General features: G+C 42.2%; 1 protein-coding gene and 1 pseudogene across 5 annotated transcripts in view; both read left to right on the top strand.

Annotated features, from left to right (window-relative positions):
- Positions 1 to 23,858, top strand: part of Aplp2 (amyloid beta precursor like protein 2) — a 73,088-nt gene that overhangs the window by 16,020 nt on the left and 33,210 nt on the right. For all 5 annotated transcript variants that reach the window (XM_042280613.2, XM_042280611.2, XM_042280610.2 and 2 more), the window contains exons 2-3: positions 18,983 to 19,156; positions 20,486 to 20,609. In XM_042280613.2, coding sequence (XP_042136547.2) covers positions 18,983 to 19,156; positions 20,486 to 20,609 — 298 coding nt within the window. The remainder of the gene's footprint in view (positions 1 to 18,982; positions 19,157 to 20,485; positions 20,610 to 23,858) is intronic.
- On the top strand, positions 19,829 to 20,291 carry LOC102917108 (small ribosomal subunit protein eS21 pseudogene; annotated as a pseudogene).

Here is a 23,858-nt window from a genome sequence, read left to right as displayed (position 1 = left end):
TTAAGGAAGAACTATATAGTCACTGTGAGGAATTTAAATACTGGTAAGTAAAACAAAACAAAAAACGGAATTTGCCATCCAGATAAACACCTATTTGTTTTCCGTCCATCTTTATTTCTCAAATAGTCGAGTCCCCTTATATGTCTGCAACCCATTTTTCCAGTTAACATACTAATAACTTTGCAGGGCATTAACTATTTTAGAGCATCACTTTCAATTGAATTGCCCTCGTGGTTTGGGATGACTTTTAATTGACTCACCCTCATGGTCTGGGAAGTTTGGACTTGCTGACATTTTAAGTGGACAGTACTCACCTCTGAAGTGGCCTTTCATACCCTCTGTTCGGATTCAGGTGCGTGCACTGTTGCCAAAATAGGTTGAGTGCAGTTGGAGAGAAGGACTTGCCCTCGGGGTCCGGTAGTTGGCTATTAGTGGCGATATGGGAACCGTTGTTTGAATATTTTGATGTAGTTTACACACATCTTAAGAGTGTGTGAGAAAATGACAGGCAAAGGTGCTTTTTTTTTTTTTATACCAATAAAAAGCACTTTGTTGCTTTTTTGGTGCTTTCTAGATGGAAATCTTTTGAATTTTGGCCATTACATTTTGTGGGTACATTATATAGGGATATATTAAACTGTAAATAAGTTTTCAAGCATGATTCCCCCCCCCAAAAAAAAAAAAACCACTGGAAGTAATTGAGATTTGTAAACTACCAGCATGCTAATGGCAGAAGACTTAAATGATAAGCATATCTTTGTAATTTGACCATGTAGTGTTTTGTTTTATTTGTGGTGGGGGTGGGGACCAGAGGTTGATGTCTTCCTCAGTCACTCATCACCATATTTTTGAGACAGGGTCTCTTGCTGAGCCTGGGGCTCTCAAATTCAGCTAGATTGGCTAGCCAGTGAGCTTCAAGGACCACCCCCCTTCTCCTGACAGTTGGATTGCAGATAGCTCCTGTGTGCTCATTTCATGTCACCCCCTTCTCCTGACAGTTGGATTGCAGATAGCTCCTGTGTGCTGTTTCATGTGTCCTGGGGATCCAAACCAGTCTTCCTGATTGTGCAGCAAGTTCTCTCAGCTACTGACCCATTTCTCCATCTCACATGTTTCTACGATTTCTCTAATAAAAGTAGCATGTAGTGGAGTTTTAAAATTCTTTAAACTGTAGCCTACATTGATATTGCAAAGACTGTCTGGAGGGCTGGAGAGATGGCACAGTGGTTCAGAGCACTTAGCAGAAGACCCGAGTTCCATCCCAGCGCTCACATTGGGAGTGCTCACAAACACTTGCAACTCCAGTTCTGGGGGGTTTGACACCCTCCTGTAGTCTCTGAAGGCATCTGCACACACACGGTGCACACACTGAGAAGCAGGCACACACAAAACAAAAGATACGTTTCAATTTCTTTTAGATCCCTTCAGGCTATAACTGTGCAAAAGTTGAAGGTGTTGGCATGGTGATCGGTTCATTTGAAGTTCTGCATAGTTAATCATTGCTAGTGAACGTGAGTGGAATTGCTGTGTAAGGTATTGTGACAGTGTAGCTGAAGGCACTGTAGTTCCTGAGATGAGTGAAAAATACACTTCTGTGGTCAAAATGAGAGCCAGTGCTTCATCCGTGTTTTAATATAGGGTATTTTAATCTGTCTTATCCCCCTTCCTTTACTGATTTCATAATAGTTTACATGTCAGCCAAAAGATGCAAAAATTCTCTAAATCACACAATTCAAAATCCTTGTCTTTTTGAGTTTGTAGTAAGATATATGTAATAGAAAGTGTATCATTTTGAAAGTTAACTTTTTGTTGTTGGCAACATATAATGTGAGATCTATGGATGTAGATTCGTATGTTGGTACGCGTGTCTGAGTGCACGTGGGAGGTGGTTAGCCTTGTTCCTCAGGCACCTTCCACTTGTGTTTTGAGTCAGGGTCTCTCATTGGCGTGCCAGGTAGGCTGAGTGGGCTGGCCAGTGAGCTCCAGGGATCCGCTGTCCCACACCTGTGCTGTGGGATTTAATGGATGGCACTGAACCTGGCATTTTTATGTGGGTTCTGGGGATCAAACTCAGGTCTGTATTCTTGTGCAATATTCACTTTGCCTATTGCCAACCCTCTTAAGATTTTAAGTACACAGTACACTGTTAAATATTGGACAGGGTTGTATAGTGGCTCTCTAGAATTTAGGAATAGTCTATAAAGAAACTTAAACCTGTTGAATAGTAACTTTTTCTCCCTCCCTCAGCCTCTGGTTATCACAATTCTGGTCTGTTTCTATGAATTACACTATTTCAGATGACATATTCTAGTGGGATTATTCAGTTTTTGCCCTCTGACTGGTTTATTTTATGCAACAATGTCTTCCCTGCTCATCAGTGTTGTTAGAACGCCAGGGTTCCCTCCCTCCCTCTTTCCCTCCCTCCCTCCTCCTCCTCTACTCCCCCTCCCCATTTTACTGTTTGACTGCTGGTTCTCCTGCCACCTAGTTCTGGGATTACAGACCTAAAGTTTTAATTATCTCTTGTTTGCTTTTCTTGCTGGGCATTGAAAAGGGGCCTTGTGGGTGCTAGGCTAGTGGGGTACCCTGTCTTGCATGTTGGTGCTTCAGTGAGTAGTGTCCATAGCATGCTGTAGGTCCGTTGGCTATGTAGCCCTATGTGAGATTTGCTGGGCTTTGAAGGTTCTGTGCTTTCATTTTTGAGAAACTGCCAAACTGTTTTAAACAGTGACTGTACATTTCACATTCCCATTAGCAGTGGCAAGGGTTCCAGGTTCTCCATACCCTTGACAATAATTCTTTCCCCTCACAGTTACTAGTTTTCAATAACAGGCATCCTAAGTGGAGCAGCATCTTGCTGTGGTATGGGGTTGTGATTGTTGTTCTGATTACTAGTGGTGCCGAATTGTCCTTTCATGTGGCTTTTGTTTGAAGACATGCCTTTTCAAAATGTTTGTTTTCAAACTAGACAGTTTGATGCTGTTGAATTGCAGGAGTTCCTTTTATTTTTGTGGATATGGATCAGAGCAGTGACTTGCAAATACTCTGTCCCATGTCTTTTCACTCTTGATAATGCCCTTTGATGTACAAAGTTTTTTAATTTGATTAAGTGAAAATCTTCTATTTCTTCTTTATAGTTACCTGTTTTAATGTCATGTCTGAGAAATTATTGTCATGGAGCTTTCCCCTTAAGATTTCTGAGAGCTGTAGCTTAAAGTTTAGGTGTTCCATAGTTTTGAGTTAATTTGTGTGAGAATGTGTGTACATGTGTGCCTGAAGAAGCCAGAGGAGGACATATAGTCCCTTCCTCTGAGACAGGGTCCCTCTGAGTCTGAGGCTTAGTGTTTCAGCCAAACTGGCTGTCTGGCAAACTCCTGAGATCCGCCTGCCTCATCCGTGCCCTAGGTTCTATGTGGAAGCCGGGGATTAGATTGCAGGTCCTTTTGCTTTCACAGTGAGTGCCCTTACCATGGATTCAGCTCCGTAGGCCCTTCATTTTGTACATAATTTAAGGTAGGGATCCTTCTTTATTCTTAGAGGTTGCTATCTAGTCGGACCATTGGTTTTCAAGGAGCTGTCCTTTGCCTGTTACATGGTCTTGACATCCTTGTCAGAAATCAGTTGGCCATATATACGGTTTATTCCTGAACTCCTTTTCAAGATTCTGAGATCCCATAATGACCTTTATGGTGGCCTTTCTATTTCCTCAAAAAGCTCTGTGGAGATTTGATAAGAGATTGCACTGAGTCTGTAGATTGCTTTGGGTAGTAGTGTTATTTTAACAATATTAAATCTTCCTATCAGCAAATGCCAAAATTATCTTTCAGTCTTGAGAAGGAATCTAGGGCCTTGTGCATTCTAAGCATACACACTGCTATTGAGTTACATCGTTTGCCCAAATGCTAAGGTCTTTAAAGTTAATCATTATAATAATTTTGTAATCGACAGAATCATTCAAATTTTAGTTTATACTTTGCCTTTTGTGTTTGCTAAATTTTGTTCTTTCAGATTGTCAGTCCTCTTTACTCCAAAGCCTAGTATGTTAAATTTAGGTTAAAAAAAAAAAAAAAAGAAAAAAGAAAAGGGGGGGAAATGCAGCCTACAAACAGTGTGTGACCTGTCCCTGTTTTATTTTGTCCTCACCATGTTAGACTTAAATGTATTTAAATTCTAGATACATATTTCTGTTTCCAAGTAATAGGAGTTTCAATGCAAAAAATTCTTGCCAGGTTTTGAGGAAACGAGGCTATCTGACAGCAGGAGCCAATTAGAAACAGGCTTCTTTTAGTCCGGGAAGAAATGCTGTGGTCCACCTATCCTGTTTTCTGTTTGTACGGATAGGCATTTGACTTTTCAACCCTTGTTAAAAAGGAAAGAGGAAGAGTTGGTTTAGACATGATCTCATGGCCCCCCTCACCTGTGAGAGGTCTGTTCTAAAATGTGCAGTGGATTTCTGAACCCGCAGAGCCCTGAACTCTTTTATATCTGCTGTTTTTTCCTGTGTGTGCGTGCGTGTGTGCATGTGTGCACCTGTGGTAAAGCTTAATTCATAAATTAGGCACAGTAAGCTATACTAGTAAGTAATAAGCAAGGACAGTTTGAACAGCACTGTGATTAAGATAGCATAAACGTATCTTGTGAACTGGACTTGCCCCTTGTGATAGTGTAATATGGTATGTGAAAGAAGCATTTTATGGTGTGCATGCATGCACAAGGTCCTAGGTTTAATCTATACCAAACCATGAGTGAACGGAGGGAGGAAGCAAGAACAAGCAGCCTTGAGGGGCTGCCATCACCGTTTTTGTATTAGGTGGAGTGAAGGTTACTTGAACATACATGCTGTGTTGCTGGAACAGTTTGCTGAGACAGCTACTAAATGACTTAGGTGGGTAGCAACATAGGGCAAGGGAATGGTTTGTGTTCTAGGTGGGACAGAGTGCAATTTCATTTTGTAACTCTGAATGGTAAGCAGTTTAGAACTTATGAATTGTTTATTTCCAGAATTTCTCTTTTAATATTTTTAGACCACAGTTCTCTGTAGATAATGGAAACCATGGAGAATGAAACTTCAGTAATGAGCTGCTGGTAATTTTTCTCATTCTGCAGTGCGCTGAATTGGTGGAACATGCTAGGCATGGGCTCTACCTGAGCCATCATTTATAGCAGAGCCTTTGGTGACTTCTTGATCCCCTTCCCACCACTATTTCTGCTTAACCTTGCATGTTTTTTCTTTAGAGCAACCTTGTCCTAGTTAGCTCTAACTGTGAAGTTAACACAGCCTACTGTCACCTGAGAAGGGAGTCTGTTGAGGGATTGCCCAGATCAGATTGCCTTGTGGGCAGGTTTGTGGGGGATTGTCATGATTGTTAATGGATGTGGGAGGGCCCAGCCCTTTATAGATAGCTAGCCAGGCAGCTGGTCCTGGCTTTGTAAAAAAGCTATTCAAGCATGTTCCTGTGAGTGATCATGGTTTCTTGCTGTACTCTCTAGGCTGTGAGTGAGTTCAGAGGTTATAGGTAATTCTGCATGAAATAGCAAGCAGATCTGCTTTCAGGTGCTTGCTTCAAATCCCTACCTTGATTTCCCTCAGTTGCTGGACTGTGATCTGGAATTGTAAGCCAGATAAGTCCTCTCCTCCCCTAAGCTGCTTTTGGTCAGAGTGTTTTTAATCATAACTGAAGGAAACTAGAAAAAATCTTCCCTCCGTCTTTTACAGAAACTGTTAGAGAAATGGTGTTTTGAGGCTTTGCTCACTTCCTCAGGATCTACATTACTACACATCCTGCTGGGATTATTTTGAACGATTAATCTTGTGAATTGACAAAAGTCATAGAAACTGAATGGTGTTCAGTGTTTTTTTTAAAGCACTAGAAATGATACTCAGGACAGATTAAAATATCTGTAGTATTGATCTTAAAAGATTGAATATAAAGTATGGGCTCAAGCCTGATAAGCTCCTCACCAAGCAGAGCCCTTGTGAATTTGTGTATATGATGAATATGGGTGAAGATGCTGAACCTGTCTTAGAAAATGTACCAATGAGGCATCCATCATCGAACATTAGTGCCAATTTCACCTGGAAAAATTAGAAATGAGTTACCAGTACTTCTTTATTTCTACTTTTTGTCATGCTGAGGATGGAACCTAGGGCCTCTAATACCACTGAGAAAAACTCAGTAGGAATGAACTGGAAGAGAGGGAACAAAACAAACTAGAGGCTTGGTCTGGGAAATCTTAAGGACTGGAGACAGCAGACTGCATGTGGGAAATTGCGCGGCCCACTAAGAGCCAGGTCTGGTGACGGCCACAGAGGCCACAGCAAGGCACACTAGGTTCAAGTTTAACAATGCTAAATATCGGAAGACAGGGAAGAACAGGCCTACACAGAAGGGTCAGATTGGCTCCTGGTTTATCAGCAGCAGTGCCAGAAGACCTCAAATTCTGAGGGAAAATGTGATTTCCAGCCACAATTTAGTACTTTGTACATTACCCATAAAGTGTGTGCATAATATAAAAGCCCTTTTGAGATCTGTTATGTTTGAAATTTTCTATTTTTAGGTGTTTTCTGAGGAAGCTGTGAGCTCCTAAAACGGAAATCAGCCAAGAAAGACAAAAATAGTGAGGAAACCAGAGGAAAGAGGAAGGACTCTCAGGACTGATGACCTCAGGCCTAGAGAACAGAGGGTCCAGATGGAGGACGGAGTTGGAGAGTGGGGGTGGTGTTGGCTTCAGGAAAGAAAGAAGCGAAAGCAGCAGACCTCAGTGTATGCACTGCAGGGTGTTTGTGGACCTTTCTGGCAGTTTCAGGTCTGTGTGTGGGGCACCAAGCAGGTAAAAGGAAAGACACAGTTGGTAACTCTAGTGTGGTGCTGTGTATAAAAATGGCCTCCACAGGCTCATGAATTTGGATGCTCTGTCATTAGGGAGACACTCTTTGAAAGGGATTAGGAAGGAGGTGTGGCCTTATTGGAGGAAGTGTGTCCCTGGAGGTGGACTTTCAGGTTTTAAAAGCCCATGCCATGCCCAATTTTCCCTCGTCTGCTGTCTGTGAGCAGATCAGGATGTAGAATTCTCAGTTACCTCTCCAGCACCTTGTCTGCCTGTGTACCACCATGCTCCCTGCCACGATGATAATAGATTAAGCCTCTGAAACTATAAGGGAACCCCAAATTAAACGTGCCATTTTATAAGAGTTGCCTTGGTAGTGGTGTCTCTTCACAGCAATAACACTAGCTGAGACATCCAGGGAGAACAGATGCCTAAGTACAGGCTGGAGAATGGCTCAGCAGTTAAGATCCCTGACGGCTTGAGCACACCCAGGGTCAATTCCCAGTGCCCACATGGTGACTTACAGTCATCTGTAATCCTGGTTCAGGTGATCTGACACCTTGTTCTCCTCTCTGTGGGTGCCAGACACACATGTGCTACAGAAATACATGCAGGCAAAGAAGAATAAATAAGTTGTAAAGAAAGAAATTGTAACCCACGTGTATGTTATGGAGGAGTACTGCTTTAACCAACCAACAGGACAAGGGAGTAGATGCTTTAGGATAGTAAGTGTGATGGCTTCAGAGTTAAAAACTTAAAGTGTAGAGCCAGGGGGATGGCTCAGTGGGGAAAGGAAGTGCTTAGGGCCAAGCCTGACAACCCAGCTTCAATCCCTCCACCATGACTTAAGAGCTGACTTCTGTGAGTTGTCCTCTGACTTCTACACGTGTGTCATGGCACAAACGCCCTGTCCCACAAACGAAACATGACATTTTCAAATTACAGAACACAGCCTTTATGTCTGGTCTCAGAAGGATGTGTTAAGAAAAGAGGAGGTGAACAGCAGATGAATGACCGGCCACCTTTGAGGTACCTCTGAGGGTTGTGCTCATGTTGGGCTGGGACTGAGTTAGTATATGTCTGGTAGATTGTTCCTGCCTTGTATTGTGTAGCTTTTCAAACCATGTGTCATGGAAAAGATTATGCCTTTTAAAATTGAAGCTGGCCATTCTGCATAGGTTTCCTTTTTATTTATTTAGCCATTTATTTTTGATTAGTGTCTTTTAAAAAGTTTTTTTTTAACAAATGTGTACGTATGTATGTCTGAGTTTATGTCACATACACACACGTGCCTGTGGAGGCAAGAAGAGGGTATCTGATCCTCTGGAGATGGAGTTGAGGTGGTTGTGAGCTGCCTGCTGCAGGTGCTAGAACCTGGAGCATGAGCAGCAAGTGCCCTTTGCCATCTCTTCAGCACATCGTTCTTGTTTGTAGATAAGCTGATACACAAACTAATGCTGTTTTGACTTCGAAATCACTGTTGACTGTACTTTAGGGAAATACAAAAACAAAATCCAAGGGCTCAGGATTTAGAGCCTGATTCTCCTGGGAATAATTGATTACTTGCTCTATTCTAGGTACTCTTACTAGATAGAGGTTAGAAAAAGTGACTCCAGTTCTGGCTCTGTGAGATGGACATGGCAAGCACATCAGCACGCTGGGGAGGAACCTTGACTTGGCCAGGACTGTCAGGCCGCCTCTGAGGATGTCCACGGAGAAGACTCCTGAAAGGGGAGAGAGAACACAGCTGCTTTGGGAAGAGGGGAGACTTGGGATGAGGCCCCGTGGCTCTGTGGAACAGTGAGGGGTGGTCTGGAATGTGTGGGAAGATGGACTCAATCAGGGACTTTTCCACTGTGGGTCTTGTAGGCCATACTAGCCATGTTGTTGATGTTTTGGAACAAACTACTGTTTCTGGGAGCCAGAGTTGGGTGGAGACAGGATCCTGGAGGGCAAAGGTGGGCTGTTCATTGTGTCTTCATCCTTACTTACTCCTTTCTCTTCTTGAGTGTAACCTTTCCCGCTCCCCTTGAGGCATTTGCTTGGTAGTTAAGGTGGCTTGTACCAAGAAAGGCTAATTAATGGCCCATTCGGCAAACAGTAAACATACTGACTTTTGGAGTGTATTAGCTTTATTACTTTATTTTTTTTAATTGCTGATAATTACAGTAATGCACATGGGCGTTGGTCCAAGGCAGGAAGAATTATTGTTTGAGAGCAGATCTGGTGCATGCTGATAGTGCAGTCTATTTACTTTTAAATTTAAATGCTACATAAACCATAAGAAAGATGTCTTTTGACTTGCTTTGAACTTGAAGAGGGTGGAACAATTTCATATTTTTCTTATTCTCACAGTTTTGATGGATATTAACTTAAAATTTGTTAATCAAGATTGATATATTGATTGCACTTAGGAAAATACTTATCAGAACTATTTAAACATTTCTTTCTTAAATTTCTTCCCGTACTATGAAAACTATTTAGTTATTTAATTTTTTTTTAAGTTATAAAGATAAATACAGGTGACTCACTGCATCATAGACTCTTGGAAATAAAGAGCTAGTTTGTGGCTGCCAGTATTTTTTTTTTTTCTTTTTAATGTTTTTTTAAAAAGTATTTATTTTGTGGCCAGCAGTGTGCATGTTGCAACCAGAGACATCCTGAGAGAGTCTGTTCTATCTTTTGATCACATGGACCACAGGGGCCACATTCTGCTTCACAGCAAATGACCTTACCCCTGAGCTCTCGTGAGCCCAACAAGGAAGTTTGGGGTCGATGAGATTGCAATAACTTCACGTTGTAAAAAGAATATATTTTTAAAGAAAGCCTACTTGCTTATCATTTTATGACTTTATCTTTGCTGTCATTTTATGACTTTAATAACAAAAGGTGAAAAGAAGGAAGGTATCTTGGAATTCAAGACACTGGGTCTCAAAAGAGGACAATGAATCTGTCCTTACATACTGTGTGCATACACTAGTACCAGATGTTGTGTTCACCCCCACTCCCTCCAGCTTTTTGTTATGGTGCAGGGCTGAGGTTTGAACCCAGAACCTCATGCGGTCTAGGCATGCATCCTTCTACTTAGCTACACAACTACTCTATATTTCTCACTTTTCAGGATGTCACCAAACACCTGTTGTGAACCTTATTAGCTCCCTAGAAGGTGTCTGGGGAACATCTGCTTTAAAACATCAGTAAAATGATCCTAGGGACTGGAAAGATGGCTGCTCTTGCAGAAGACAATTCTCAGTACCCACGTGGCAGCTGAAAACAGTCTTTAACTCCAGTTCCATGTCCGTTCCAAAAGGGATCTGACACCCTTTTCTGGCCTGTGCAGGCAGTGTATGTCATGGTGCATAGACATACGAGCAAGCAAAGACTCATACACATGAAAATAAATAATAATAAATGATCCTCTAACGTCATGGTGGTGGCACATGCTTTTAATTCAAGGCCAGCCTAGTCTACAGAGCAAGTTCTAGGACAGCCAGGGCAACACAGAGAAACCCTGTCTCCAGCCCCCCCCCCCAAATAATCCTGTATATGAAATCATCAGTGTTTCCATTTACATGGATTAGTTTTCTTCCCCTTTCCCAGCTATATTAAAGGGAAAGTGAGTCAGTGTAGAATTAGTTTCAAGTCTCTGACACAATTGTCTATCCATATTTGAAGGCTTGACACTGTGTAGTTACATGGTGTTTTAGCTAAAACTGAATGTTGGATAGTTTCTCAACCTTGGTAACATCTCCAAGCTAAATACTCATTTTAGTGAAATCTGTTAAGTGGAATATTTTAAGGAATACAATTTATAAGAATTTAGAATTACTTGATTGACGGTGATTTGATTCACATAAAAACAAAACATCCTAGAGCATCGGATCAGCCAGAGGCTGCTTATAATGTAAGAGGATTGCCAGGCTTGTGTTTGGGTATTCTGTAGAAAACACTCCATCATTTCTATTATGTGACTCACTAAGAATAATTTAGATTGAAAGTATTTCATTATGAAAATTTAATCCATAATATTTCCTGGGTGTTTGTTACTTGAAATCTTTTCTCCCTCTTAAGATTTAAGTAAATCCATTCCTGTACATTTTTTCTGACTTCGCACACACAGCTCTTAGTAACAGCCTAAGTAATGCTAATGCCAAAGAGCTAGTAGATCAAGCCTGAGTTCACATGATTAAGATTATATTATATTAATACAGAAGCCCCTTGGCATCCTGAGTTCTGCAGTTAGTTGACAAGCTTTGAAGAGTTTGGTAAATGGCTGCTGCGTCATCAGAGGGAAATGTGATTTAGTGAGTTTCTAAGTGGTATTCCTTGAGAAACTAGACTTCTATCTGTTACAGAGTGAACAGAAGCCTCACCTTTTTTTTTTTTTTTTTTTTTTTTGGTTTTTCGAGACAGGGTTTCTCTGCGTAGCTTTGCGCCTTTCCTGGAGCTCACTTGGTAGCCCAGGCTGGCCTCGAACTCACAGAGATCCGCCTGGCTCTGCCTCCCGAGTGCTGGGATTAAAGGCGTGCGCCACCACCGCCCGGCATTAGAAGCCTCACCTTTTGAATTGCAGTTTCTCATCTAGTATAAACTAGCTAATAAGTAGATGGAATAATATCAAGAAAACAAATTTGGGGTGAATATGATCAAAATACATCGTGTATATGTTTGAAGTTCACAAAGAAGGTAAACAAAACAAAACCATAAAGAAATAACTTAGAGAGTGCTGTTGTTAATATTTTGTGTGTGTGTGTGTGGAGGTGAGGCCATAGTACTTTTGTGGAGGTTAGAGGACAACTTTGTGGAGTAAATCGCTTCCTTTTTTGGGTTTTGGGTATTGAACTCAGATCATCTGGTCTGTGTGGCAAGCACTTGGCCCTGCTGAGCCATCTCGCTGGCCCCCGTAATAGCCCAGTCTCAGAGGTACCTTGGTGGTAGCAGCGAGTCCATCTTGACCTCACTTCTGATTCATCTGGAAAGTGGTTCAGAGCCATGAAACCAGCAGCTCCTGGTAGTTTCCTTTAAAAATGACAGGGCTGTTCACATAAATATTTGATGACTGGGTTCCCACAAAATAAAGTATGGAGCAGTAATGCAACTTGTTTCTTTTTTTTTTTTTTTTAATCCATTTCCAAATTTAATAACATTTAAAAAAAAGTGCAGTCTCTTTCAAACCTGTGCCATGCCAGCCTGTGCTTTGGAAGGAGGGATATATAATGTGGGATCCTTATGTATTCTTCACTTGAGTACCTCTGATTTAAGCCCAGTTCTGTGTAATTGCAGCAGGAGAGAACTAAATCTTCAGGGGCGAGCACAGTGATAATGGTGCTTGTTCTGCAGCAGGCATTGCACCTAATGCTTCTGTGCATTATCTTAATTTAATCCCCACAACGGGCCAGAGGGGAGTAGGTCTATTAGTAGCCTTGTTCTACAGATGAATATGTAAATCCTGATAAAATGGCCACCAGCACTCAAACTCCTTTTTTGTAATAAGCAATATTTCAAGCACTTCGTTTTAAATTTTATTTTAAAATCATTATTTATTGTAGATCTGTTATGTTTCTCTGGTAAATGTTTTATATGAGCTTGTGTAATATCACAAATGGCTTTTTGTTGTTGTTTTTAAATAATGTGTGTGTGGAGGTCGGGAGTAGGCTTGCAGAGGAGTGTGGATATGCACTCTTTTGGAGGTCAGAGGCTCCCCTTGGGTGCTGTTCCTCAGGAGTTAACCAGCCTCCCCTTTTGGAGACAGCGTCTCTCACTAAAACCTGGGGCTCACAGTTGAGTTTGATGGGAAGCCTCCTGTCTACTTCACCACCACTGGCATTATAAGCCCCTGCTGTCATGTAATGTTTCTCATGCTGGCTGTTCAACTCATCTCCTCATGCTCACACAGCTCACCATCTTCCCAGTCACACCCTTCCTCGCAGAGTCTCACACTGTAGCCAGTCCACAGTGGCCTTGAACTTGTAATAATCCTCTTTATTCAGCCCTACTCCCCTCCTGCCCCAAGTGCTAGGTCTACAGGTATAAATTATCATGCTTGGCTTAGCTTTGAAAAGGTTTTTCTAATTTTTTATTTTATATGTATGGATTTATGGCTGTGCACCATGTATGTACATGGTGTCTGTGGAGGCCAGCAGAGGGCATTAGATCCCCTGAAACTGGAGTCATAGCCATGAGCCACCATGTGCGTGCTGGGGAATTGAACCCAGGTCCTCTGGAAGAACAACCAGTGCTCATAACTGTTGAGCCGTCTCTCCAGCCCTCCTGGCCTATCATTTTAATAGAAAAAGTAGGTCTGGAGAGATGGCTCAGAGGTTAAGAGCACTGGCTGCCCTTCCAGAGGTCCTGAGTTCAATTCCCAGCAACCACATGGTGGCTCACAACCATCTGTAATGAGATCTGGTGTCCTCTTCTGGCCTGCAGGCATACATGCAGGCAGAACATTGTATAAATAATAAATAAATAAATAAAAATCTTAAAAAAAATAGAAAAAGTAGGCTTAGGAGGCTAGGTAACCTTCAGAGGTAGTACAAGTAGTTGGTGATGGAACTGGACTACCGTCACATTCTTAGGTACCACCTCATGCACACCTCTGAGGCAGAACGCAGTGAGAAGGCTGTTTATCCAAGACAGGTCCCGAGTGGCTCTGTACACCTGGAAATATGTTTCTTAGACTTCTGTGTTACAACAGCAACTAGGCAGAACCAGGAACCTGTTTTAAGCATCAGTATATTTTCTACAGTTTTCTTTGAAAGACTCAGTTTCCATCTCCTGAAAAGTAAAAGCCTTCTATTTGATTATGGTGCCTGGATTTTTACCAATATAATCCAGTTGGACAAATTACCATGTTCCTATAAAAAGCCCTGGAGACAGTCTAAACCATTTTTAATCTTGGAAATGATACTTCATTTCTGCTTTAATATTTAAAGCTCTAATAACATTGAGGTTATTTGTACAAACTATTGTGTCTAAAAACAACCTGGCTGTGTTGCCCAGTCTTTCTTCAAACCTACGGGCTCAAACAGTCCTCCCACCCCAACCCTCCCAGTTAGCTAGTCTACAGGTACATGCCACCAGACCCAGCTTGTCCTCTTTTTGACAGATTGGATTTGTAAAATTGAAGCTGTGCCCTCCAAAGTGGAATCCAGGCAGTTTGATCAGGATTAAACACAAAAACACTTGCTTTTTTTTTTTTTTTTTGGTTTTTCAAGACAGGGTTTCTCTATGTAGCTTTGCGCCTTTCCTGGAACTCACTTGGTAGCCCAGGCTGGCCTCGAACTCACAGAGATCCGCCTGCCTCTGCCTCCTGGGTGCTGGGATTAAAGGCGTGCGCCACCACCGCCCGGCAACACTTGCTTTTTTGGTGGTACTGGGCTCTATCTCACTTGTCATGCATGCGGAGCAGGTGCTATTTTGATAAGCCATCTCTCAAATAGTTTTATTTTGATTCAGTTTTTGGCCTTAAGTAAAAGTTGACAATACTGCTGAATTCTCTTATGCCTGACTGTGGAATTAATATCTTACATAACCCATAGAGCACGTACAGGAGCTTGTGTTGGCACAGCTTATGCAAATGATTGCTCGGGTTTCCCCTGACCGATGTCCTTTTCCTGTTCCAGGATCCTGGTCAAGCTCCCACATTGCATTCATTCATTGTTTGTGCCTGGTCTTTGCTGATTTGTAACCATTTTGAGTTTTTTTCCTGACTGGTTTCCTTAAATGTCTTGTTGATGGTGACATTCACCCTAGTGTCCTCACTCTGATTGCCTTCCTTTTGTAGTTAGTCATAGCTTGTGAGAGCTCCTTATCCTTCCATAGTTTTTCAATTTTTCATATAATTTGTAATTATAATATCCTTTCCCCCAGCTGCTTCCGGATCCCCCCCAACCCAACTTCATGTTCTTTCTCCTGAGAACAAATATCTTGAAGTGTGCTAAGAACAAATGTATTTCACTTTCTTTTGATAAGAAATCTTTGGTGAAAAAAATGTGGGTATATATTTAAATTGTTACATTTATATTTTGAGAGAGGGTTTCTGAGTATTCCTGGCCATCCTGGAACTCTCCCTGTAGACCAGGCTGACCTGGAACTCAGAGATCAGCCTGCCTCTACCTTCTGAGTGCTGGAATTAAAGACGTGGTCGTTAGAATCGGTAAATCACAAAGTTTTTTTTGTTTTTAATTTTTATTTTATGTTCATTGGTGTTTTGCCTGCATGAATGTCATGGGCGTCAGAAGTCCTGGAACTGGAGTTACAAACAGATGTGACATGTGATTGCTGGGAATTGAACCTGGGTTCTGGAAGAGCAGCCAATACTCTTGACCACTGAGCCATCTCTCAAGCCTCTGGATTATGAAATTTATTCAACACTTGAACAGGAGTGGAAATGATATAGGCTCTTCAAATTTTGATTGTTACCCAATTTTTCTTTTTAAAGATTTTAAGGTGTAACGGAAAGGACATTTGAATAAGAGTGTCTTGTAGCTAGCCTGGAAGCCTAGCTAGATGCAGCAGAACCGTGTGAGCTGAGCTGGTTGGGGTGCAGCTGTAAACAGCACCTTTCCATCTAAGGAATCCTCATTCCCACAGCTGTAGGAGAAAACCCTGCCCTTGGGAAGATTGTATGTAGGCTCTTAATCAAACTGTAGGGCCGATTTGATTTGGGGGCGGTAGCTTTAGTGAGGAAAGCAATAACTGTTCAGGCACAGGCTTTGAGGTAGGAGAGCTGCGTTGGCCCCAAACAGTTTTGAAAAGGAAGACAGCTAGCTTATGAGCTCCACCCAGGGGTTAGGCTCTTGAAGTGATATCAAGGACGGACAGACTTCGTGCAGGCTCAGACTTACATTTTGTACATTGACTGTAAATGCTTTAAGCTGCTTCAGATTATTAGGAGCACCTTCTACTAAGTTGAATTCCTTTCCTTGGATAGCTGAACTTTTTCTGAGCCAAATTAATAAAATGGCATTTCTTATTAAGGATGAATTATTAAGTAAAGTGAGGCACTGGATGGAAAGCAATTGATGCAGTTTGTTTTCAGAGCCCTGAAAGTGCTGCCGTGTGCATAGATCACAGGGACTGGCTTAAGTGCCAACACGTGGGGCATTAATTTTCTTTCATAGAGGATTCCAAGTTCACAGGATGTCAGAAGTGCTGACTTGGCAGTGAAGTCCCATTTGTAACATGTTAGATTAGGATGCAGATTGATTTATATGTTGGAGTAATGGATCAAGGCACAGTCGGTGCTTAAGAAAATGGAGAGCACATTAAATAAGAGCATTTCCAAGTAAAGAAGTACAAACATCATAGAACGGTGACCCTGTCACATTCTAGGTGAGGTCGGGGTATGTTTGATTAGTTGATTCTTAGATGTGGCCCACAGAGGCCTTTTATATTGCAGAGGAGACTGTCTTGAGAGTCTCTCATGACCACAAGGATTAATCTTTCTGAACTCAGAAGTGAATCACTGTATCCTATTAGCTGTCTGGATTGATTCCAGGAACTCTCTTTCTTGGTGGTAACTGATGTGAGGAGCTGGCTGTTTTGCTCTCCTTCCTGTTGCTTTAACCTCTGATACCTTAGACTCTTTAGGGAAGATAACACTGACCATCTCAGTGCAGAAATCAAATGCACTTACACTGATGTATTGACCTCCGTGGTTGACCCATTAACTGAGCATTTATACAGTTGAAACTCGTGTGGTCTTGTAGCCAACAACCATAACGAGTAACATGTGGAACGTAGTCCTGGCTGATGAATGCGCTAGAATTGACTGTTTCAATGTCGTGGCTCAGTGAGCACACACAGCTAACCAACACTTTATCTCTGTTCATTTGGGGGACTTAAGAGTCAAATACTATCCTCTATCACCCTAGTCTTCCAAATGATGAGATATGGTACCCTGAATCCTATTTGTTTAGTAGCTGCCTTCAATGTTAAAGTATTCATACAAGCGCATACATAGTTAAAACATTAAGAAATTTTAATCTTTTAACTCTAGTTCATTTGTTGATTGAGGAAACAATTTCAGATTTGTTTCTCCCCTTTAACAAAATGTCAATTTTATGTGTATAGGGTTTTACATGCATGTACACCTGTGCACTGTATACATGTTTAGTACATGCACAGGTCAGAAGAGAATGCCCGTTTCTTTAGAACCAGAGTTACAGCTGCTTGTAAGCCACTATGTAGGTGCTGGGATTTGAACCCGGATCCTTTTAACTGTTGATTGATCCATCTCTCCAGCCCTTTAGTGTTTGTTTCTTTCTTACTGTGCTTAATTTATACATTAAACTTTATTATGACATGGGGAAAGCATACTCAATTCAGTGTACTCCATAGTTTCAGGCATCCACTGGGAGTCCTGGGACATAGCTCCATGGATAAAGGACCACTGTAACACAAAATGCACAGTTGTTCTTCAAGGACACATTGCTTGAGAGGAGCCTTGCATTCTGGGCATCCTGAAAATAACCCAACTTGATGTCCTCTTCATTTTCCATGTCTAATCTATCACCATGTCTTGCTTTGGCTTAAAATCTCTCAGCACTTCCAGTAATGAAGGCTGAGATCCTCCTGCTGCCAGACAATATAGACCTGGTTCTACCGCAGGGCTGTTCTTCCTTCGTAGCATCCACACCTCCCCACAAGCCTCATTTTCCTCTGGAAGCTTCCTTTCTTAGCTCTCTACTCAAACTGAGGTCATGTTCTTTTTAATGTTTCCTCCTAGGACTGAATCCAGTCACTTTTTTTAGTGTACGTTTTGACTTGACACTAGATGGAGGACTGAGGAGGTGGGGTCATGAATTTTTGCTCATGCTTGTATCCTGAGCCTTGAGCACGTTGTTAATACAGTTGCTTGATGAAGTTTTTGTTGTTGTTGCATGAGTGAATTAAATAAATTATTGGAAGTTTTGACTGCTTTCTGTTTTCATGTTTTGTGTGTGAAGGAATGGTAGCTTGTATTAGAACAGATAGCAATCACATTCAATGTCTTCCAAGTAGGCAGTAGTAGGGTTTGATTTCCTGTTAGCTTTTCACTTCATATATGTACAAAGATGCTTTTAAAATTCTGGCATACTTCCTGGGACAAGAATTAGTTTATATAAAGTACCACAGGCCCACCATCTCAGTCCCTCAGGAAACTGAGGCAGGAAGAGTTCAAGACAAGCCTGAGTAACCTTGTCTCAAAATAACAAGTGTCTAGAAGGGGTAGGGCTAGAGTTCAGTGACAGACTGCAGGCCTAGACAGACTGCAGGCCTAGCGTGTGAGAGACCCTAGATTGATTTTTTTTTTTTTTTTTTTTTTTTTGAGACAGAGTTTCTCTGTGTAGCTTTGTGCCTTTCCTGGAACTCACTCTGTAGCCCAGGGTGGCCTCGAACTCACAGAGATCTGCCTGGCTCTGCCTCCCGAGTGCTGGGATTAAAGGCGTGCGCCACCACCGCCCAGCTTGATTGAGACCCTAGATTGAAAGAGGGCAGAAAGAAAAAGTAAATAAAAGAGATAACAAATAAGCAAAGGCTACCAACTGTAGTTTGAGACAGACCAGTAGAGGTGCTGTTAGAGACTGGCCGTCCTTCCTGATATTCCGATACTCTAATTTACAGTAGCTTGACCTGGATCCCAGGAGTCGGTCAGCACAACCTGTTCATATTTAGGGGTTAGTTTCTATATATGCAAAATTGAGTTTCCTTTTATTTGTCTTGAAATGCTTACTTTGAAACTTGAAAGGACTTCGGGTCTATGCAGTTTTTGGTAGTTATTATGTTTTTTTCTTCTCCCCAGGGGTGGGTGGCATTTGAGTGGATGCAAGGGCCTTGACACACATGGAGACCTAAGAACAACGTGCAGGAGTCAGTTCTCTACTTCCACCACATGGGTCCTGGGGATCGAACTCAGGTCATCACAAGTGCCTTTACCTGTTAAGCCATCTTGGAGATTGTTTTTTCCCAGACCACATAGGATTCATACTTCAGTAGCTTCCATCCACCCTTCGGTTCTTTTTCAGCTTTCAGATCTTGAAGCATAACAAACAGAACTGTACTGAGTAGTTTAGCTGTAAGATGTCGATCCTGTATTTACTGTGAAGTGGCTGTGCCTGTCTGCATACCTTTTGACTAAACCTGAAACCTCTGGTTTGTCTTTTGATAGGCTCTTGCAGCCAATGCTGGGACGGGCTTTGCTGTTGCCGAGCCTCAGATTGCGATGTTTTGTGGGAAGCTGAACATGCATGTGAACATTCAGACTGGGAAATGGGAGCCTGACCCAACAGGTACCAAGAGCTGCCTTGGAACAAAGGAAGAAGTTCTTCAGTACTGCCAGGAGGTGAGAGTTGCCAGAAAGTTAACACCCGCTGCTTTTTCTGGGTCAGGGCTGCATGTGTTCCCCTGCCCAAGACCAGAGTACTAAGAACTGGAGCTCCAGTCCCTTTCGTTTCCAAATTTAGATATTGCGGAGGTTTTGCTTATTTGTGTTGTGAGCTCAGTTCTTTGCAGAAGCTTGGTAGGTACCTAGTTCTGTTTTAGGAAGATGGAAAGCAAAATGTCACATGTGTATTTGTGGTTTTTGCTTGTTCATAGAAAGCTGCCAGTGTTGTGAGGGATCCTCTAGCTATGAGTCAACTTAACCCTTTGCTTCAGTAACAAAAGAATGTGAGTTTAACTTCTTATGAAGCCTCACATGTAGGACCAGTGGTGAAGTATGGTTTTAATTCCATTAGCAGGTACTTGATAGACTTGCCTCTGTTTCCCTTCAAGAGCTCAGGAGTGTCACACATCCTGTGGGTGAACTTGATACCCAGTAAGATTTGTTTTGGGTTGAAAGCCTGCTGCATTTGCCTTACATACAGACCCCCCCCCCTTTTTTTTTTTTTGAGGCAGGGTTTCTCTGTGTAGCTTTTGGAGCCTGTCCTGGAACTTACTTTGTAGACCAGGCTGCCCTCGAACTCATAGATCCGCCTGCCTCTGTAGTGCTGGGATTAAAGGCGTGCGCCACCACCGCCCAGTCCAGATTCCCTTTTAAAATGCAGTCCATGGGAGGAGTCAGAAATACAAGATATCAAAAGAAAGCTAGCCTTTGTCCTGTCTGCTCTCACTGGAACTGGAGGGAGTACGTGCAGCCTCCACATGCAGAACAATGCTGGCAAGTTTGTGGACTTGTACATGCTATGGAAATGCTCAGGGAGCAACCACATCATTGGTGCCAAGGGACCCCATGTCCATCCAGATGAATGTGGCTAAGATTGACAAGTCACAGGCAGGTTTAATGATCAGTTTAAAACATATGCTGTTAGAAAATATGCAAGTCAGATGATTCTGTTCTCCAATTGGCTAAGGCTGATGGCATTGTCTCAAAAAAAAAAAAAAACCTTTTGACTAGAGGAAATTGAATAATATCTGTTATAAATAAACAGCAACAAAGGAAAACTAATAGTTGAGTATTTTTTATTTTTGTTGTTAGAACGTAGAATAGTTTAATTTTTTTTGTTTTTTTTTTTGTTTTTGTTTTTGAGACAGGGTTTCTTTGTGTAGCTTTCCTGGAACTCACTCTGTAGACCAGGCTGGCCTTGAACTCACAGAGATCCGCCTGGCTCTGCTTCCCGAGTGCTGGGATTAAAGGCATGTGCCACCAATTGTTGTTGTTGTTCTTAAACAGATCTATCCAGAGCTGCAGATCACAAATGTGATGGAAGCAAACCAGCCAGTCAGTATTGATGGCTGGTGCCGAAGGGACAAAAAACAGTGCAAGAGTCACATCGTCATTCCATTCAAGTGTCTTGGTAAGTACTGTCTTTGGTTGTCTTTTAGAAGTGTTCCTCCCCATCCTGTAAGCTTTATTCTTGGCTCCCAGTAAAATAGCTCTACATCTGTTAAAATAAAGTTACTGGAGGAATTTCTCCTGTGGGTACTTGGTGCCTCTTTGTGTTGTTGGTAGACTTCTCTGAATTAACTGCCTCTCCCATTGTGAACCTCTTGTCTCTGGAGGATAAGCCTTTTCCAGGACACCGAAGAGAAGCATTACCTGCAAGCAAGCAGATTTACCCTTAACATTAACCATTTGAAATCAGTGCTAAGAAAGATAGTTGAGAAATAGCGCTAAAGAAATCAGCCAAGGAAAACTGTTCCCTACAGTTCATCCTGTTCAAATTGGCTGTTAGTCAGATTAGTGGTAGTTCTCGGGAAAGGAAAATGACTCATGGCATGTGGCCAGGTGCCAGGGCCAGATGCTGTGTGGACCTGCCATTCTGAAGTGCTGGAGCTTTACCCAAGTGTTGCCACGTTTTTGTTGGTGCTAACATGTAGTGCCAGCTTGACAGTGTGTTCCTCAGAAACGGGGTTGTTACTTAGTGAATGCAGTCGTCTTAGCCCTTTCTTGCCTGACCTATGTGAGTAAGTCTAGTCTGCGAGATTCAAGAACAGATTGGGTCACAGATGCTGGTAAGTGTAGAACACTTGTAGTTGGTCCAAAATAGTCGTAACACAGGGGAGGGAGACTAACTCTTGACACCTGAGGAGTTCTTTAGATCTAATTTGAGCCACCTGTGAAATTTATTCCTCTCAGCCATGTGGTGGTAGTGGTGCATTCCTTTGAGGCTAGCCTCGTCTACATAGTGAATTCCAGGACAACCAGGGCTACAGAGAAACTCTGTCTTGAAAAACAAACAAACAAAAAGCAAAAATAGATTTTTCTCCCTCACTTCATTAAAACTTCCCCTTAAGTACAGACATCAGCAAAATGAGTAGGTTGCTTTTATTAGGCTTACATGTAGTGAGAAAGAATGGCCAAGTCAGAGGAAGAACTAGACCAAGAACTGCACAAAGTCTGCAGCAGCTTTAGGTTGCTGTATAGCACTCGTTAGTGGAAAGGGAGGACATTGTGTGTGCTTAGCCATTTCCTTTCAATCTGAGCGTCTTGCAGTGTAACGTGGAATGTGTTAAAATCTTTGTATGATGTGCTTTAAGACGGTGTTCCTTCATTTGGCTCCGAGAAATGTGTCTGTAAAATTCTCAAACGTTAACTGAAACACTCGACGTGTGTGTGTGTGTGTGTGTGTGTGTGTGTGTGTGTGTCCAGTTTCAGCAGTCTGTTTTGTTTTTTTTTTTAGCCCCCTAGTTGTGACAGTATAGCCCTTGCTGTCTTGGAACTCTATGTGGACCTAGAGTTCAGAGATCTGCCTGCCTCCCAAGTTCTGGGATTAAACACATGTGCCACTACACTCAGCTTAGTTTGATCATTCTTGAGTCTTTGAACAACCTCCTCTCTTCCTAACACTGTTTTCTCATGGTTTCTGTGATTAAAAAGTCAGTCCCATGAGCATCACCTGAGATGAAATGGAAGTGGCAGCATTGAGTCTGCGTGCATTGTGGAGGTTAGTTGTACAGTGGGCAGCTGTGCTAAGGCGGTAGGCCCTGATAGTGAGCTGCTGCTGGGCCTAACTACTTACCTTTCAAGCTTGTGTTGATTCAGAGATGCCGTGAAAAAAACAAAAACATTAAGACACCCAGGATGCTGACAATCAAGAAAATCAAGGAATCTTCCATCAGATTCCTCTTCTCGTGTTCAGCCTTTTGTCACTTCTTGTCTGGACTGTGATGGCAGCCTGCATGCTTGTTTCTCTGCCGTGCTCCCAGCTTTTTGCCTTTGGTGATTTAAGGTGAAGATCAAGTTGTGTCCATGCATAAGATTCTGTAGTTTTTCTCCTTTATCCAAGTAAATAATGCTGAAGCTCTTTCCTTAGCATGACTTAGAAACTCCAGGATGGGACCCTCCTGTAGCCTGGCCCGTTATCTTCACTGCCTGGCCTTTGCTTCCCACTGCGTCACCATTGGACAGCTTGGGTTTGTCTGTCCTTCCTGCTTTTTTGAAAATGTTTATTAGTGTTGTCTGCGTGTGTGAATGATGCGGGCAGAGATGGCATGTGCCGCAGTGTACATGTGGAAGTCAGAGAACAAGAGACGGCATGTGCCGCAGTGTACATGTGGAAGTCAGAGAACAAGCTTCGTGGAGTTGGCGTTCTCCTTCCACCTGTGTGGGTTCTGGCATTGAGCTCAGGTCACTAGGCTTGTGCAGCAAGCGCTTTTACCTGCTGAGCCATCTTGTCAGCCTCTGGTTTATGTATTTTTGAGAGCAGTGTCAAAATTGACATCACACAGCTCCCAATAACAATGTTAATTTGCTATGCTACTATTGATAACTCGTCAGCTGAGTAAAATGTTGCTGGTGTTCATGTCATTAGGTGCTGATTTATGTTCCTGTGTCCTTTTAACATGTCTTTATCTTTCTTTGAGGATCTGCTCTCTGGTATAAAACATGCCCATCCTGTGATTTTTTTTTTTTTTCCCCTTCTCTCCTGAAGTTAGCCATTTCTTCAAGAATTAGCCTTGGTTTGAGTGGTAATGGTATTTAGCAACTGAGGTGGTGGACATTAGTTGTGGCTTAGTTCTGTCAAGGCTGTTACTGTTTCTTGGCCCATTTGTCCAACAGAGCTAAGAAATATGTGTGTTATGTATACGTGGACCTAGATCTGCATTTCCATATCGACCTCTGTATGTATTAAAAACCAGGGGCTCAATGGGTGAAGCTTGCTGCAAACCCTGAGGACCTGAATTGAGATCATCAGCACCCACATAAAAGTTAGACATGGCAGCATGTATCTATAACCCCAGGGCTGGGGCTGGGGTTGGGATGGAGACTGTGATCTTACTGGCCAGCCAGTCTTAACCAAAGCAGTGAGCTCTACCTTAAGTGAGAGACCTTGTCTCATAAAATGAGATGGAGACAAAAGGAAGACCTCCAACATTACCTCTGGCCTGAATATGTGCACACACATGAGTATACCACACAGATGCCAGATAAGCTCACAGTGAGTGTGCCAGCCAGTTCTGATGTATTCTGCTCCATGCATCGTGAATAATCAGTCTCTGTTTCTTAAAAAAAAAATAGGTTTGAAAAAATACAATTTATGTGCTAAGTAACCTACCCATTTTGAAATATTCAATTAAATGGTTTATACTCTAGCAGTAATGTT

This window comes from Peromyscus maniculatus, chromosome 7, assembly GCF_049852395.1.
Source record: "Peromyscus maniculatus bairdii isolate BWxNUB_F1_BW_parent chromosome 7, HU_Pman_BW_mat_3.1, whole genome shotgun sequence".
In the NCBI taxonomy this organism is placed as follows: Eukaryota; Metazoa; Chordata; class Mammalia; order Rodentia; family Cricetidae; genus Peromyscus; species Peromyscus maniculatus.
The sequence above is the reverse complement of the archived record's forward strand: the minus strand, read 5'-3'. Positions and strand labels throughout refer to the sequence as shown.